This window comes from Diadema setosum, chromosome 17, assembly GCF_964275005.1.
Source record: "Diadema setosum chromosome 17, eeDiaSeto1, whole genome shotgun sequence".
NCBI classification, from domain to species: domain Eukaryota; kingdom Metazoa; phylum Echinodermata; class Echinoidea; order Diadematoida; family Diadematidae; genus Diadema; species Diadema setosum.
In genome coordinates this window covers 16,294,422-16,312,470 of record NC_092701.1, presented here as the reverse complement: position 1 = coordinate 16,312,470, position 18,049 = coordinate 16,294,422, and the positions used below count along the sequence as shown (strand labels likewise).

At 41.0% G+C, this 18,049-nt stretch overlaps 1 protein-coding gene across 1 annotated transcript in view; it reads right to left on the bottom strand.

The window, feature by feature from the left end:
• Positions 1-9,309, bottom strand: part of LOC140240391 (peroxiredoxin-6-like) — a 30,307-nt gene extending 20,998 nt beyond the window's left edge. Inside the window, exons 1-2 of the mRNA XM_072320162.1 lie at positions 9,076-9,309; positions 738-894 (exon numbers count right to left, since the gene is read on the bottom strand). Of these exons, the coding sequence (XP_072176263.1) occupies positions 738-894; positions 9,076-9,167 (249 nt within the window). The 5' untranslated portion in view covers positions 9,168-9,309. The remainder of the gene's footprint in view (positions 1-737; positions 895-9,075) is intronic.
• Positions 9,310-18,049: the final 8,740 nt, after the last annotated feature.

The window sequence follows — 18,049 nt, the reverse complement described above, 5'->3', positions numbered from 1 at the left end:
ATAGCCACAGCAATCACAAACGCTTGACTTGCCTTTATACTTGATTTTAATACTGTAAAAGTGGAAATATTTGTGCATTCTATGCCAAAATAAAGCATGCCAATATATTTGCTCTCTAGTGTACATATACCACTCTATAATGTCTTGACTCAGCAGAATTACAAAAATATTCAAAATTTATTTAACTCAGCTGAGTACAAAAAAAAATTATACACCCCCCCCCCCCCCCGAAAAAAAAAAAAAAAAAAAAATCCACTTCTACATTAACTGCATAGGACAGTGTGTCATTTTGCCTTCCTACAACAGACTGAGAAACAGACTGAATTCGGCGTGGAAGACTAGCAGTGATCTAGTGAACCAGGGCCCCGTTTTATCAAAAGATAAAATCGATCTTAAGTTTCCTTAACACACAGGCTGTCATAGACTTACAGTTGAAATCAACTATATAATCAATTTTAACTCTTCATAAAACAGGGCCCAGGTCGCAACAGCTTGCTAAAATACATGAAGTTACCAAGCACCGAGCAAGAACTATTCTCCACTATTCTGGATGAGAAAAACACTTAATAACAATGGACACACTTACAATTTTTTGGTGGCCTGGTTGGGCCAACAAACAAATGATTTCTTAAAAAGTGTGACATCTATCTCAAACGTTGAACTTAATATGTGATTTGTTTTGTTTTGTTCTGTTTTGTTTTTATTTGTTTTTGTTTGTTTTTGTTTTTCATACCAACCTTGATCCATCCCTTGTGGCTCTCTGCATCATCACATGACAGAGCCAAAAGCTTCACGTTCCTCTTCTCAAACTCCCCAGTCAGCTGGGCCACCCTCCCCAGCTCAGTGGTACAAACTGGGGTGTAGTCAGCTGGATGAGAGAACAGGATGCCCCATCTGAGAAATAAGGGGAGAAACCATGCTTTAGAGGGAATCTACAATGTACATCACTTATTACTTTAACAGTGTATTTCATAGCAGTGAATTTACCATGGGGTACATTTTTTTATTTTTGCATTTTGAATGCTCTCAGATGTACATTATGCAAGAAGGCAAATATGCTTCCAGGGCTTTGCTAGTACGTGACATCTCAAGAAAGATTTACAGTCTGCTAATAATACTCCTGGTTTTATCATACACCATGTTGACTTTGTAAACAGAGCAAATTGATAATGCTACTTACGGTGACAACAGAGCATGATTTAATGACTGGAATGCAAAAAAAAAAAAAAAAAAAAATGCAGAATGCAAAAAAAACCCAAAAACATTACTCAGAGAAGGGTTATTTCAACAAGTACGATCAATTTCAAGTCATGGACTTTCAGCAATACAGGCAATTTCAAGCAGCTCAATGTTAAAGATAGTGCTTTAATGCATCAACTGCACACACGCACGTACTGAAGGTATAGATCAGCTATAAGATACAGAAAAATCATGCAAGCACGCACATTGATCGCACCCAGGAGCATGCAGCTATAATGCAGCAGCAGTGTACATTTCTCTGTGATAAACTGTAAAACAAGGAATGTTCGCAAGCATTTTAATTTTGCAAATTATGCGAGCGCCAAGATTTGGGAAATTAAAATGCACCCAAAAGTTCTCATCTACACTATATGCATTGAATGCTAGTGGCAATTCACGAAAATTTCATGCTGCAAAAGAGGCTGTCGGCTCCAATTCGCCAAAATTTCACACCGCAAAAAAGGGCCGTTGGTTCCATTTCGCGAATATGTTTTACAGCATCCCATCACTTGAATAGATGTATTACATACTACAGAGTATCAATACAGCAAAGGATTGTACAAAATGTTGTTTTAATGTGGAGGCAGTAGAAGTTTTTGAATTAAAAATAAATGTGATACATAATTACATGTTCATCAGTCATATACATTGTAGATGTGATACATATGTTTATCAGTAGTGTATCTGTCATATACTGTAAAAGTGGATATTTTCGCGCGACTAATTTTTCGCGCTCGGCCGGGCAAGAAGAGTTTCGCATGTTTTTAATTCTGCGGAATCAAGACATCAACTACTGGAACATACACCATGTAAAAATATTAGCATGATTTTATTTTCGTGTTAGGTTCTGATTGCGCGAAATGCACGAAAATTTCAACACCGCGAAAATTTCCACTTTAACAGTAGACAGCAAAAAGTGCTTTCCTAGCAGTAGGCGCTATCCTTTAAAAATAGTGATTACTGAATGGTTGATATTGATACCCTGAAATAGTATTTTCATACCCATGGGTACTAATATCTGGTTTATAAATTCGAAGTGTGAATTTTAAATTTGACACATTTTCTCTCATTCTACTTTCTACATTTGAAATTACTAATTGATTTTAAAAACATGTAGTGAATTTGGCCACCTCTGTATATGAAATTTGTTGCATAATCTTGAAATCCATGTGCTGTGCAAGATGGTTCACTCAAATAAAGTCCACCAAATGCAAGTCTGAGTTTTATGGTGTAGGTTCATGGACCTTGCTGTGATTTATTGTTCTGTCTGCAGAAGACCGCCAGGATGTTCGTATCCAACCCCCTGTGCACAAGCGCAAAACACATACATGGTATGACATTATGGTTGTGTTTGATGTGGAATCAGCTGGAAGAGTTGCCATCAGCCTTGCTAGAATCATGTCTGATTGTAAGACTAGTATAAAATGTTGGCAAAGAACGATCATCATTCCTGAACACATTTTTTTTTTTTTTTACAGCATCTTCATTGACATGGCCATAAACTGTTGAGCTGTACCTGCCTAGTGACATGAAAGTCTATCTTTTTTTTCTGATCATTCTGTCAGTTTACCCAAGCCTTGTGCCCTTGAGGAATGCTGCATAGTTACTTTGCTATCTATATCGCTGCTGAGGTCAGTTCAAGGTGCGGAACTCCTTGTAAGGAGAAGAAATGTTCACAATCACAAGCACTATCAATGTATTTCAGTGCACCGTAGGCCCATTTCTGTGGGAGTGTACAAATACTTCCTAACTGCAAGGAATCACTTAAGTACGTACATCTCCTTTTCGATTCTCTCTCTCTCCCTCAAAGTGGTTTGGTTTGACTCAAAGAAGTTAAATACAGAGAGCATTTATTGACTAGTTTTCCTCATCCAAATTCTTGAAATTGCCACGTCATCTTCAACTTAAGAGTTTGATGACATGATAATAAAGTTTTCAAAAAGTACCAGGGAATTAATATCTAACTTTGGACTATGATCTCTGATCTTTATTCTACCTGATGAACAACCAACTACTGATCAGTAATGTTGATCAGGTTTAAGCCCCCCCCCCCCCCCCATCATGATATCAAATATGCATTAGTCATAATTGATGATACTTTATCAAACATTATCTGTTGACAATTGATACTTATGATCATACCATGTTCTGGACAATTCAGTGGAAGCATGATGGAATTACAAAACATTTTCCCTCTTATCACATCATACCCTCGTTCTACAAATTTGCCTTGAAACAACTTCCATTGCTCACAGTATGCATTGAATACCCAAGGAGGTTTGGGAAATGGAGTTCCAACTGGCTGTAAACATTCAAACGGCTGCCAGTTTTCTTTTGACGTACAAAAGAATTCCACAGGTGCATTTGTGACTTTGATGATTGGGGTTCGATGCAGCCATCTTTTTGAGCAGAGATGACTCATTTGGAATGCTAACATAATGTCGGCTATATTTTGTTTGTTTTTGTATTAAAGGAAATTAAATTTCAGCTAATGATAAGGCATATGAAAAAGAAAGTAACTCTTGTCCAGGATTATATCAAAAAGTATAAATCTGAGCCGTACATTGTGAAAATATTTGAACAGCACCCTTACTGGAAAGTCAATTTTATCATCTTTCTGATCACTTCCAACAAATGAAACTGATATGGTGTAATCTTGAAGTGTAGCTCTTTATTCATTTATATGTTAGATTAGTGTAAAAACATGTTAAGACGGGTAATTTTAATTCTTAGAATTTCATCAATTTTTGTGGAATTTTTATTCGCACATCCCTGTCATCTGCCTGTGTCTGTACCTTTATGTACCGCTAATGTTTCATAAGAAGGTACAGCGAAAAGTAATTACCATCATAAAGACATATCTTCCATTGAGAGTGACGAGTCATGATGCAATGCCACATGAATCAATTGTCTTCCTATCTGTGAGGCAGCTCCAGTTTAGCACATACTTCAAATTCTTCTTAGTGGCGGCATCAAACCTGGGATCAAAGTGAATAACACTGTTATTACTCCATCTCTTGAACCTCCTTGGAATACCCTAGTACACCAGGTCCCTGTAGCTTCAACTCATTGCATTTGGGAACATGGTACACCAAGTTCCCAAAATGTAGACAAGCAGGTCTGCGTGCATGGCCTATATTCATGTTTATTTGTAATATGATGACAAGAAAAATAGCCGAGTTTCTTCTACCAATACCTGTTTTCTTCTGTATCAAAACTGCATTTATTTTGGTCTGTGCATTTTACCTTTTTTTACTGCCGAAGTGTGCTTTATTTTGCTATAAAACTCATTAGAAGATGTATGTGGCAACTATAAGGCTGAGCTGACTAGATTTTGGCTTTTGCTGACCACATTCTGGTGCCATTATCGTGCAAAACAAAAGAGCTTTTGAGCCAAGCGCATGCTCTACTCATCTCGCATCCAATCAATATTTTGCATTGTTTGATGGCACACGACAGTTTACCCTGGAAAAGGGCTACATGTGCCACTTGAATGCTTTTGCACAGGCAGATTTCCAACCTTTCTATCTTTGGTTAAAAAAAAGCAAAAAGAATCATTTGGACCATTGAAGGATCTGAGAATTGTGGAAGCAACAGCTTACTGCCTACCTAGTCATATCAAAGAATTTGACCTGAACATTCTATGACTTTGAATCTGATTGACATCTCCCAACCTTCTTAGATTAAAGTGCTAATGAGTTATCATAATTCCACCCGAAGAAAAAAAGAAGAAATTTATATCATGTAATATTGGATAGACCGATATGAAATGAACACTGTGACAAAACAGGCACCTTTGAGGCACTGGACAAAATGACTGTTCGTACGATGACCAATGGGCATCAACAGGTGGTTATCTTACCCCGTTCCTTACGGGAACCTGGTATGCCAGGTTCCCGTGGCGTCAACTGATATACGGGAACCTGGGATACCAGGCTCCCAAAAAATAGACAGGAGTGCCTACATTCATGGCCTAAATTCATGTTAATTTGTGTTTCGCTGCACAGAAAAATGGTTTTGATAGAAAGATTAGACTTTCTTCTATCAATATACAGTTTTCTTTCTGTATGAAAGGAAAGTATGCGTACCGCAGTACTATTGACTTTTTTCCAATGGAGTGTGAGCTTGTTTTGCTGTAAAACTCGTATAAAGATCATAGCGATCAATGTTGAACTCATAGATATTTGACTTTGCTGACTCCACTCAGGTGCCTCTTTTGTGTAAAACAAAGCATTTTTTAGCGCATCAGTGCATGCTCTATTTACACCCCTGACCGATATTCCTCTTGTTCGATGGCGCATATATAATGTACATTGTAGTTGACCGTGGAAAGGGGGGTACATGTAGCGCTTGAATGCTTTCGCACATGTGGATCACCACCCATCCGTTTTCTGTCAACCTGCAAAGATTGCGGGAGGAATAGGTTACCGTAAATGCCCCCACCAGAAATCGCCACTGGCTATACTACTAGGGACGGGAAGACTTAGTTTTGACTGGGTACTGTGGGTGAACTTTCAAATCGTATAGGACATGAAGGGTCCAATGATGGTAAAAGCATCAAAGTCAAGATTATTTGGGTGAATGTTTAAATGAGAATTGGCTTTTTATCACTGTTTTAGTGAAATCCCATTGTCTACAACATTGCATTGTTGGCACCGGATGCTAGGGGGCGTTCGTCAGAGACAAAATGTATCAATATGAACGCTTGGATAAATTGGGATCGTGAAATAACTGTTTTGATGAGCTGATTTCTACGTTATCAATGGTTTTCCCCTTTATGGATGCTTCAGCTTTCTTCCTCAATATAAGCTAGTCTTTACTAGTCCTCTTAGACTTCTCTTTATAGTCCATTGTTGTCACAACAGATCACTTTTATAAAGTAAGTTTTTTGAGGTTATGTACTCACTACTTTTGTTTGAACACGCTAGTTTAGAATATATTTTTGTCAATCATATATAGGCCTAGGTATTAGTTTAGCTTAATTCCTCCACAAACTCTCTTCCTAATCCTATTCATCCTATTCCTGGCTATAGATCTAGTAAGCAGACCTAGATCTACCAGTGCAGTAGTTCTTCGTGATACGGAATTGCAATCTGTAGTCTCATCTGTACCTTGAACTTAAGTATCAATTTGGTATTTATGGTTATAAATTTACTAGATTAAGGCTAACTATACACAGCCCAGTCGCTGCAAATAGCGGGCTGTGCTTCGCACAGCGTCTGGTTGGGCTAGATTAAGGCTAACCGCAGCAGCGACCCCAGCAGCGACGTTACTGCCACTGGTTACAGCGCCTCGCGCCGGGGTTAGATTATAAGGCGCTCCTTAACACAGAACCATATTAATTTACTGTGGGAGAGCTTCGCGTTGGATCGGGCTGGTCGCAGTTACTTCTAACAAGGTGTTAGATCTGGATCTGGATCTGGATGAGTATGCTGAAAAACTCTGGATAGAGTATCACTCTGCACTGTGGTGTGATGTGCAGCTAATCACAACGGAGGTGACACTGGAGCGCTTCTTTAAATGTGTCAAATTTATGAATCTGCTTTATATTACTCTGCAGATTATTCCCATCCTTCGCTGTTCTATGGAAGAAGGAGTTGGCAAGAGCTGTTGAAGAACCGTGTGAAGTAGAATAATCATGAGGATGATAGCTTTGGGTTGTCATACCTCTCGGTGCTTGAGCAGGGTTGATATAATCCTCGAGCTTTAAATCAATGTTACCGTGCTTTATTTTATGAAATGCTGATAGCCTTAAAAGCTTGCGGCGTTCTGGGAGTGGATGAAGTTTGAGATCCTTTATCATTCCGCAGACAAAAGACTGCCACTTATAATCATTACAGATGAATCTGGTTGCTCTATTTTGTACTGCTTGAATCTTAGAGATGTTACATAGAGTGAAGGGGTCCCACACTGTACAGCAATACTCCAAGTGGGGATGCACTAGGCTCTTATATGCTTGTAATTTAACATTTCTCAGTGCATTATGTAGATGACGACGAAGAAAGCCAATCATGCTGCTTGCTCTGGCTGTGGTTGTATCAATAATATGTCTATTCCATTTTAAGTTGTCTGATAAGACAACTCCTAGGTATTTGTGACTGGACACTGATTCTAACTGGTGACCGGATAAGGTGTACGTGTGATGAATGGGTCCAGACTTCCTTGTGAAGTGCATAACGTTGCATTTATCCGGCTTGTATTTCATTTGCCATCTTTTTCCCAAAGTCTCTAACGCAAGATACGCAGATCTTGTTGAAGTATGACACAATCTTTATGTGTCTTAATGGGATGGTAAACTACACAATCGTCTGCGAATAAGCAGACATTAGATGAAACTTGATCAGGGAGATTATTGATATATGATAAGAAAAGCAATGGGCCCAGAACAGTGCCTTGGGGCACTCCTGAAGAAACATGAACAGGTCTTGAGGATAACCCTTGGACTACGACTATTTGTTCCCTTTCTGTGAGAAAGTGTGAAATCCATGAAAGTAGTGAGCCCTGGATTCCAAGATACTTGAGGCGATGAAGGAGCCTCTGATATCCCATGGTACAGTATCAAATGCTTTCGCAAAGTCTAACACAACAGTGGTCAGTGTCAACTTGCTTAATCTAATGGTTTCCACAGAGGAGAAAATATGATGAATTGTTGTGATCAGTTGGGACTCACACGACCGTCTGGATCATGGATCTGAATCCATGTTGTGTGTTACTGAGGATGGCTCCAGATGGCTCATAATGTGGCGATAAACAATATGTTCCAAGACTTTGCAGCAGATGGATGTGAGGGATACCGGCCTGTAGTTGGCTGGATTGGATCTGCTACCCTTCTTGTACGAAGCATTTAACTAGTCTCCAATCTCTGGGTAGCATGCCAGTCCAAAGACTTTGCGTAAATATGACTTGCAATATAGGTGCAACTTGTGCAGCACATGACTTGAGGAATTTAGGAGAAATGCCGTCTGGGCCTGAGGCTTTATTTACATTTAAGTTCTTGAGAAGTTTCATAATACCTTCTGAAGAAATAATCAAATCTGATATTGTTTGGAATTTGTCTCTGTCCCATATGAGGAACATTGGTCAAATCTTCTTTAGTGAAAACTGATTGATTGATATTGATCACTTAAGGCTTCAGCTTTTTCACGAGCTCTATCGGCTAATTTTCCCTTGGAATATAGAGCCGATTGGCGATATACCATTTGTGTCATGCCTCTTTAATTGCTTAATAAAAGACCAAAATTCCTTGGGGTTGAAGTAAGTGAGTCAAAAACTGTTGTTCCTAATAGTTTAGTATTGTTCAGCTTTTCGAAGTTCTTTTTGGACTTGCTTACAAAGCTGCCTATAACGGCACCAGTTCCGTTGAGATTCATCTGTTTGGCACTGTAAAATGCCCTATTTTCCTTTCTAATTAATCGCTTGAGATCTGCATGCACTAACCCCCGGCCCGGCGGCGTTTTTTTTTTAAAGACGGCACAGATTGGGGCATGGCGCGTGTTAAACCTATGGGAAAAACGTTGGGTTAGGGTTTATGGTTATGGTTAGGGTTAGGGTTAGGGTTAGGGTTAGGGTTGGGGTCAGGGTTAGGGTTAGGGTTGGGGTCAGGGTTAGGGTTAGGGTTTGATGGTTAGGGTTAGGATTAGGATTAGGGTTAGGTTTAGGGATAGGGTCCCCAATCTGTGCCGTCTAAAAAAAACACGCGGCCCGGCGCGGAGCGCTGTAACTCGGTTGGGGTCGCTGTAACTGCGACCGGCATCCCCATTCGCACATCGTATGGGGGTGCTGGTCGTAGTTGGGTCGCTGGTGCGGTTAGATCTGCACATAGTCATAGATACTTACGAGTCGTTGAAAAATTCGTGAAATTTCAGTTTTCCTACGCTGGTGTCCACCTCCGAGTCGGGAAAAACATCTCCAAGATTCAATCCAGGCATGGTGTCTCTGCCCTGTTAGTTCGCGAAAGGTCTGAATTGAGGAGAGAGACGCTGATCTACCACACCACACACAGCTGTACAGCGAGGAATGAGATGTTCTTGATCTTTGAGTGCGTGCATTTATAACACGTGTGATTCTACCGATACGATGCGTGCGCGTGATGCGATGATGCAGCAGCCATGCGAGCCAACTAGACGCGTCGTTCGCGACCCTCGAAACATACAAGCGAGGCAAGGCCGACACGTTTCCGTGCTGCACGAGCGTTACAAAACTCCGGATCGATCCATCCGGGGTGGTGCATGGTGCAAGTGGGCGTGGCAGTTCTACACATTTTTTTTGTTTCAAACGATATTTTATTTCGATTCCATCATCCATCGTTGATTACAATTCAACATTTAGTTGTATTACTTGCTGCGTGACATTTCTAAGGTATATCAAAATATTACAAAATAATTCTTAGGACTGTCATTGTGTCAATTTCTGATTATTCTACTATACAATACACAGTAACTGCTTCACAAATATAGTCATCCCCGCAATAATTGTGAGATCAATCTTTGATAATGCCTAATGGGTCAGCAAAACCAATACACATGACAAAATATACCCATTGACTGCGTCCGTATACTCGTCACAGCAGTAATTATTAGATAATGAAATCAGATGTTGTCAAGGGGTCAAACAAAAGGCCTGTATACCTGTGTATCAGGGGTCAACAAAAAGCCTACATACCTATGTACACATATACATACAAAAGCTTTACAAATCACACATGTGCATAATCATAGATCTGCACTCGATCCAGGGAGGTGAGACCTCCCTGCTGGTTCCCAGACGAGATGCAGTCTCAATACATTCGTGTGATGTGCTGTGTGAGGTTGATGCAATCATAGGCGTTACTCCATGTGACTAGGCTTGGATTATTAAGGGCCTATTTAGGTACAAAAATTCAACCATCACAGATTTCTCGAACGAGGGGGGGGGGGGGGGGAGGGGATGTTACAAGTTTCACAAAACACTCGAAGATTTTGGAGTGATCCCTGACGTCACTCCAAAATGAGTGAAAATGAACATTTTCACTCAAATTCACTCCAATTTCACTCGAAATTCACTCTTTTTGTATTCACTCTTTTAAGAGTGAATATTTTCACTCGATTTTTTTAGAGAGAATAATAACGACTAATTTAGACCTCTCCCTTACGAAAAAGTCCTGTGGTACTCCTGTGGTAATTACCACAGGACGGTACCACAGGACAGTACCACAGGACAGTACCACAGGAAAGTACCACAGGACAGTACCACAGGAATTGTCCTGTGGTATTTTGGGACATACCACAGGACAGTACCACAGAAATTCCTGTGGTATTTTGGGACGTACCACAGGGCAGTACCACAGGAAAGTACCACAGGACCGGTACCACAGAACAGTACCACAGGACAGTACCACAGGAATTCCTGTGGTATTTTGGATGTACCACAGGGCAGTACCACAGGAATTCCTGTGGTATTTTGGGACGTACCACAGGGCAGTACCACAGGACTAGTACCACAGAACAGTTACCACAGAACTGTCCTGTGGTATTTGGGACAGTACCACAGGACAGTACCACTGGTCGATCATTACCACACAGCATTACCACAGGACAGTACCACACAGCATTTCCATGGTACCACAGGAGAGTACCACACAGGATAGATCGGAAAAAAAAATCTGGGAGAATTTTAGCCACATATCAAGGAATATCAGTGATAGGTGAGTGATGGATTTCAGGACAAACATGGCCCTACTTAATAACCTGTCCTACTCCTAACATAACCTCAAACGAGAGTCTAATGGCCAAGTGCCAATCTAGTCCTATAATAGATCTATATAGTCGTATTCTATTCCTAGGTAGCCATCGACTGTTTCAGTACATATATATATGGCCGTCTATCCGTAAAGCATTAAGGCATGGTTACTAACTCGATTATACTTTATTAGCAAGATATGAAATTACACTTCATAACAATATCTATGATATTGGGAATAACATAACATAATTAGACAATCTTTCATAAAGTTCAAAGTAAGTACCATCATTAATACTTTGACTTTTTAAGTCATATATGTATTTTCTAAAATCTAGAGTGCTTTTTATGAATATTCATGAGCTATGTAAAAATTTGTACCACAGGAGTACCACAGGAGTACCACAGGAGTACCACAGAAGTCCTTATGAAATTTCTCATGCTTTACATCAGCACTTTCACTAAATAGGTAATACTGTAGGAGTATAGGACAGGATAATTAAGTAATGGCAAATCAATTGCTATAATTCACAGCATAACTCATCTATCAATTAATTGAGGAATATTAATATGTGCCTATTTGTTTGTATTTTTGTTATAAATTTCAGTTGATTCTGCCTTACAATTTTCCTGTGTGGTACTCCTGTGTGGTACTGCTGTTTGATATTCTCCTGATGTGATAGTCCTCTGGTATAAAATGTTAAGAAAAAAAAAATAATATCCTGTAGCATTTTTCTGTGGTACTTACGAATTTAATTTGCTGTGTGGTACTTCGACTGTGTGGAATAGCACCATATTATGATTTTCCTGTGGGATTTTGGACAGTTCCTGTGGTACTCGCTTGTGGTATACATCGGAAATTACCAAGGAATTCTGTCGTACTGTCCTGTGGTACGTCCCAAAATTCCACAGGACAATTCGTGTGGTACTCTCCTGTGGTACGTCCCAAAATACCACAGGACAAGTCATGTGGTACTGTCCTGCGGTACTATCCTGTGGTACTGTCCTGTGGTACTGCCCTGTGGTACTGTCCTGTGGTACGTCCCAAAATACCACAGGACAAGTCGTGTGGTACTGTCCTATGATACTTTCCTGTGGTACTGCCCTGTGGTACGTCCCAAAATACCACAGGACAAGTCGTGTGGTACTGTCCTGTGGTACTATCCTGTGGTACTGCCCTGTGGTATTGTCCTGTGGTACTGCCCTGTGGTACTATCCTGTGGTACGTCCCAAAATACCACAGGACAAGTCGTGTGGTACTGTCCTGTGGTACTATCCTGTGGTACTTTCCTGTGGTACTGTCCTGTGGTACGTCCCAAAATACCACAGGACAAGTCGTGTGGTACTGTCCTGTGGTACTATCCTGTGGTACTTTCCTGTGGTACTGTCCTGTGGTACTGCTCTGTGGTACTGCCCTGTGGTACTGTCCTGTGGTACGTCCCAAAATACCACAGGACAAGTCGTGTGGTACTGTCCTGTGGTACTATCCTGTGATACTTTCCTGTGGTACTGCCCTGTGGTACGTCCCAAAATACCACAGGACAAGTCGTGTGGTACTGTCCTGTGGTACTATCCTGTGGTATTGTCCTGTGGTACTGCCCTGTGGTACTATCCTGTGGTACGTCCCAAAATACCACAGGACAAGTCGTGTGGTACCGTCCTGTGGTACTATCCTGTGGTACTTTCCTGTGGTACTGTCCTGTGGTACGTCCCAAAATACCACAGGACAAGTCGTGTGGTACTGTCCTGTGGTACTATCCTGTGGTACTTTCCTGTGGTACTGCTCTGTGGTACTGTCCTGTGGTACTGCCCTGTGGTACTGTCCTGTGGTACGTCCCAAAATACCACAGGACAAGTCGTGTGGTACTATCCTGTGATACTGTCCTGTGGTACTGCCCTGTGGTACGTCCCAAAATACAACAGGACAAGTCATGTGGTACTGTCCTGTGGTACTATCCTGTGGTACTGCTCTGTGGTACTGCCCTGTGGTACTCTCCTGTGGTACGTCCCAAAATACCACAGGACAAGTCGTGAGGTACTGTCCTGTGGTACTGTCCTGTAGTATGTCCCAAAATACCACAGGACAATACCTGTGGTACTGTCCTGTGGTAATATCCTGTGGTACTTTCCTGTGGTACTGTCCTGTGGTACTTTCCTGTTGTACTCTCCTGTGGTACGTCCCAAAATACCACAGGACAATTCATGTGGTACTGTCCTGTGGTACTGTCGTGTGGTATACGTCCCAAAATACCACAGGACAATTTGTGTGTATACTGTCTTGTGGTACTGTCCTGTGGTACTTTCCTGTGGTAATGTCCTGTGGTACTGCCCTGTCGTACATCCCAGAGTACCACACGAGCCTGTGACACAGTACCACACAGTTCCTGTGTTAACATATATTTGTGTGGTACATTGTGTGGTACCAACCAGTACCACAGGGAGTACCACATGAGCCTGTAAAACAGTACCACACAGTTCCTGTGGTAACATTTATTTATGTGGTACATTGTGTGGTACTGACAAGTACTACAGGGAGTACCCTACAAGCCTGTGGTACAGTACCACACAGTTCCTGTGGTAACATTACAAGTGTGTGGTACATTGTGTGGTACCGACAAGTACCACAGGGAGTACCACAGGACTTTTTTGTTAGGGCTTCAATATGAACAATTTAATTCTCTCCTACAAATAAGAAAATAAGCAAACGATCCTACCACTCACGATACAAAACCATTATTCCACCATTGCAATGAATACGAGGGACATTCATTCACAAATTTTGAGCAGGAGCAACAAAGGTAACGACGTGTCTTACCTAGAACCCACGCGCTGGGCACTTATCAGAATCTATATATTTCAAGTTCACAGCGTTCCCACTTTATATATTTGAAGTGAGAAATGTATGATTTATGCATACACATGTTCCTTTGGTTTGACAGTCCTTCCAGTTAAAGACATACCCAATGAAGAATAATTTTCAAGAAAACATGAAATGATTTGCCTTTGTTAATCAGAAAGGCTGATACGTCATGTGCCAGAAGAAACAAATTTACAAGATATAATAAGGAGGAACGTGAAGGTAGGATGAAAGGTTGATAGGTTTTGAGAGTCCAAACGCACCGCTTCAGTGGGACAATAAACAATGCCAGTGAGACACAGCCATTAATATTAATTCATTCTTACTCATTGTTGAAGACAGCATACAATGTAGGCCTACTGTATCATCCCATGGGAAGAATGACGCACACGACAGGCAGCTACATGCAACACTATAGCTGGCGCTATTGCGATTCCATCGTTTCGACTGCAAGAATCTCGGGCGGAACCACTGATCTGGAGAGATCATCTATGGGCGGAACCCGAAGAAATTCATGGACTTCTGCTTTGTGCATGGGCGTAAATCCCGGAGGGATGGGGGGTGGGGGGGGGGGGGTATTGTCCTTTAAATGCAAATTAAGACAGTATTTATTGAATAATTACATTAATTCAGCTCACTGAAATCTGTTCTGTGCTGTACAGGACTATATCCCGCAGTACCGTACTCCAGGGTTGTTGTTATGTTAAAACCAGCTATTAATTTGTGCCCTCAAATTCTGTCACTGTGTCTATGACCTATTGCATTTTTTTCCTTCTCTAAGACATTTGGGGCGAGGTAACAGCTGGTATTTTAATTCCTTCTGCACTGTAACTGGTTGTTAAATGTCTTCTTTTTTTTGGGGGGGGTTGTATTTTTTTGGGGGGGGAGGGAATTTGCAGGTGCATGCGTTCCCTCCTTAATACACGCAATGTATAAATCTTTAATATTTTTTAACCGTATTATTGTTATCATATATGAGTCATATTGTTATTATCGCCAGAACGACAATGGTCATCCGCCTACAGCATGTGGCTTATCCGACCCCAAATCTGCGTTAGAGAAGAATTTGCTATATAACTGTATAAATGTACTTTTTTTCTCTATGTTTCGGTCATTGTTGTTGAAAATAATTTATATAGAATCTCCCTCGTATAGGAAGGGGAATTAGGGAATAGGGCTTATCCCTCCCACCTTCTCTGATTGACAAATTTCCAGATATTCCAACAAAAGTGTTCTAAAACTGAAAAAAAGCTCCCTCGAATATGGGAGACGTATCTTGCCACCCTCCCATTGCTTGGTCCCTCTATTATAGACTTAGTATACTTTTGGGAATGACAAGTTTCCGAATTTTCCCACAAAAGACGCTTTAGTGTGCTTCAGATCGCTTTATTTCAATTCTTATTACGCAAAAGCTTTGTACATATAACACAAAGATGGTGTACACTCGGAATAAGAGATAAATTCCATGATTTTAACGCTTCCCTGAAAATGCCCTATCTATTTTCTTCAATTATTTTTTTTTTTGGGGGGGGGGAGGGGGCGTTTGAAAAAATTTCCAAGTATTGCACCAAAAGTTTGCACCAGATCGCTGAATTTCAGGTCTAAAATGCAAATCACCTCGTGTGCTTGTTTTTCTTGTTTAACAGACAGCGTTTATGATAATATAATTCATCGTAAAAATTAATACAATGAGTTTATTCAAAATAATACCATTTTATAGGCAAATTGTTCGTTGTAATCTACATCAAAATATTCTGCTACCTTAAAACAAGAGGGACTGTTTCAAGTCAATAAAACAGCCAAACATGCATAAAATTGCAACATTTCAACATCAAAATGGGGAGGGGGACCCCCCCCCCCCCCCCCACATCCCACCGCCGCTCACTCCGCTCGCTGGGGCTCGGTCGCGTTCGTGACATTCAGTGGAAGATTTAATTTAATAATTTTATTCAAATGACACCATTTAAAGCAATAATTGTTCAATAATAATCGACATCAAAATATTCTGCTACCATAAACAAGTGGGACTGTTTCAAGTCGATAAAACACGTAAAAACATGCATCAAATTGCACCATTTACAACATCAAAATGCAAAAAGTTCTTGTTCCCCCTCCCACACACCCCCTCCCCCCCCCCCCCCCTCCCTTGCTCGCTCAGCTCTCTCGGGTTCGGTCCCGTTCATGATATTAAGTGTAAGAATTAAAACAAGAAGTTTATTCAAAAGATTTCAAATGATACCATTTTATACCCAAATTAGGCCTATTTTATATTAATCGACATCACAATATCATGCTACCTTAAATAAGTTGGACTGTTTCAAGTCGACAAAACGCGCAAAAACATGCATCAAATTGCACCATGTACAACATCAAAATGCAAAAAGTTCTCACCGTGGGAGGGGGACACCCTCCTCCCACCCCCCCCCCCCCTCCTCGCTCGCTCCGCTCGCTCGGGCTCGGTCGCGTTCATGATCTTCAGTGTAAGAATTAATACAAGAATTTTATTTAAATGATACCATTTTATAGGCAAAACTATTGTTCAATAATAATCTACATAAACAGTACTGCTATCTTAAACATGTGGGACTAGCTGTTTCAAGTCGATAAAACACGCAAAAAAATGCATCAAATTGCACCATTTACAACATCAATATGCAAAAAGTTCTCACTCCCCCTTGCTCGCTTCGCTCCCTCGCATCTAACCGCTCCCCCTATAAGATCAAATCCTGGCTATACGCCGGTGATAGGACCCACTATTAATATAGTAGGCCTTCACAGTGATGCCGCACAGGCGGAGCAAGAGCTGAAATACCACGATGTAGAAATTCAGTTATCTATGAATATTTCTTTTTCTTACTTATTTTTTGATAGGAAAAAAAATCCAAAATTTCACCAAAAGTGTGCACCAGATCTCTAAATTTCAGGTCTGAAAATGCAAAATCTTCCTCGTGTGGGAGGGGGGATCCACACCCTCCCCCCCCCCCCCCCCCGCTATGAGGTCGCTCCGCTCCCTCGCACAGATATTCCAACTCCAACTCCCCCCCCCCAATCCACCATCATTAAAACGGAACGATGCCCTGACTATTGACTTAAATCAAGAAAATTGAAGAATACAATTAATAGCTACAGGAAAATATCTACTACGTTATTACATACAAAGAAATGGATATCCATATCACCATTTTATTGAATTTATTTGGGCATTATCAGGGGCTGCGCTACGTTTTTGAAAGGGGGGGGGGTGTCAAAATCGCCTGTCAGTCAAGAAGAAAGAACATCAAAAGACAAGAGAAACAACAACAAAAAAAGTCTTCATACTTCTAAGGTCTGATTTTCCGCCGAAAGTCGGCTGACAAGCAAAAAAAAAAAGACCAACAAACAAACAAACAAACAAACAAACAAAAACACGAACAAAAAGTCTTCATATTTTTGCTGCCACTTCCCTCCCACTTGCAAAAGAGTCCTGTAAAATGTGTGTGTGTGTGTTGGGGGGGGGGGACCAAGCTTCTCCCCCCCCCCCCCCCCCCCACCCCACCAAGGGGTTGCGCCGGTCCGGTTATGGACTTGTAATCGTGGTGCATGATGGTGACTATCGCCGATCGTCCCCCCCCCCCCCCCCACACACACACACACACACACTCCTCAGTACGGGTTTACGCCGTTGGCTGTGTGTGCCGTTTTTGTTCTTGTTTTAATTCTGTGGTTGTGCGAGAGCCAAAAGTGTATGTATGTAAAGGATACTGGTTGGAACACCAAGTCAATTTTCACTTGCAAATGAGTACAGATGAGCATTCACGATCTAGAGAGTAACAACAGTCTACTGTCTCCGATGTCTAATAGTAGGAACGTTTTGTTTTGTTATTTCTTCTCTCTCTCTCTCTCTTTTCCATCTAAAAACAAACTGGTAGATGTATTCAGTGTTCTCTTACGTAGTCGTCAGATTGTCAATACATCTTGAAGAAACGGTCTGCCATATATAGAAAAAGTTGGTGTTCTACGTCTCAACGTGTAGTAATGCCCAATTGATTTTATCTGGTTTGTTTTCTTTATATAGGCAATAATGACTTTTACCGTAATACTAGTACATGGAATTGACTTAGATTGACTGTCAATGGCGCCGAAGGTTTATTCTGTTAAGTATCCACATGTGAGTTTTGCTGATTTTTCTTCCTTCTTTCCGTGCGTAACACGGCTTCAACCTCTATCCATGTTGTTCGGATGCATGAAGTTCTTCCG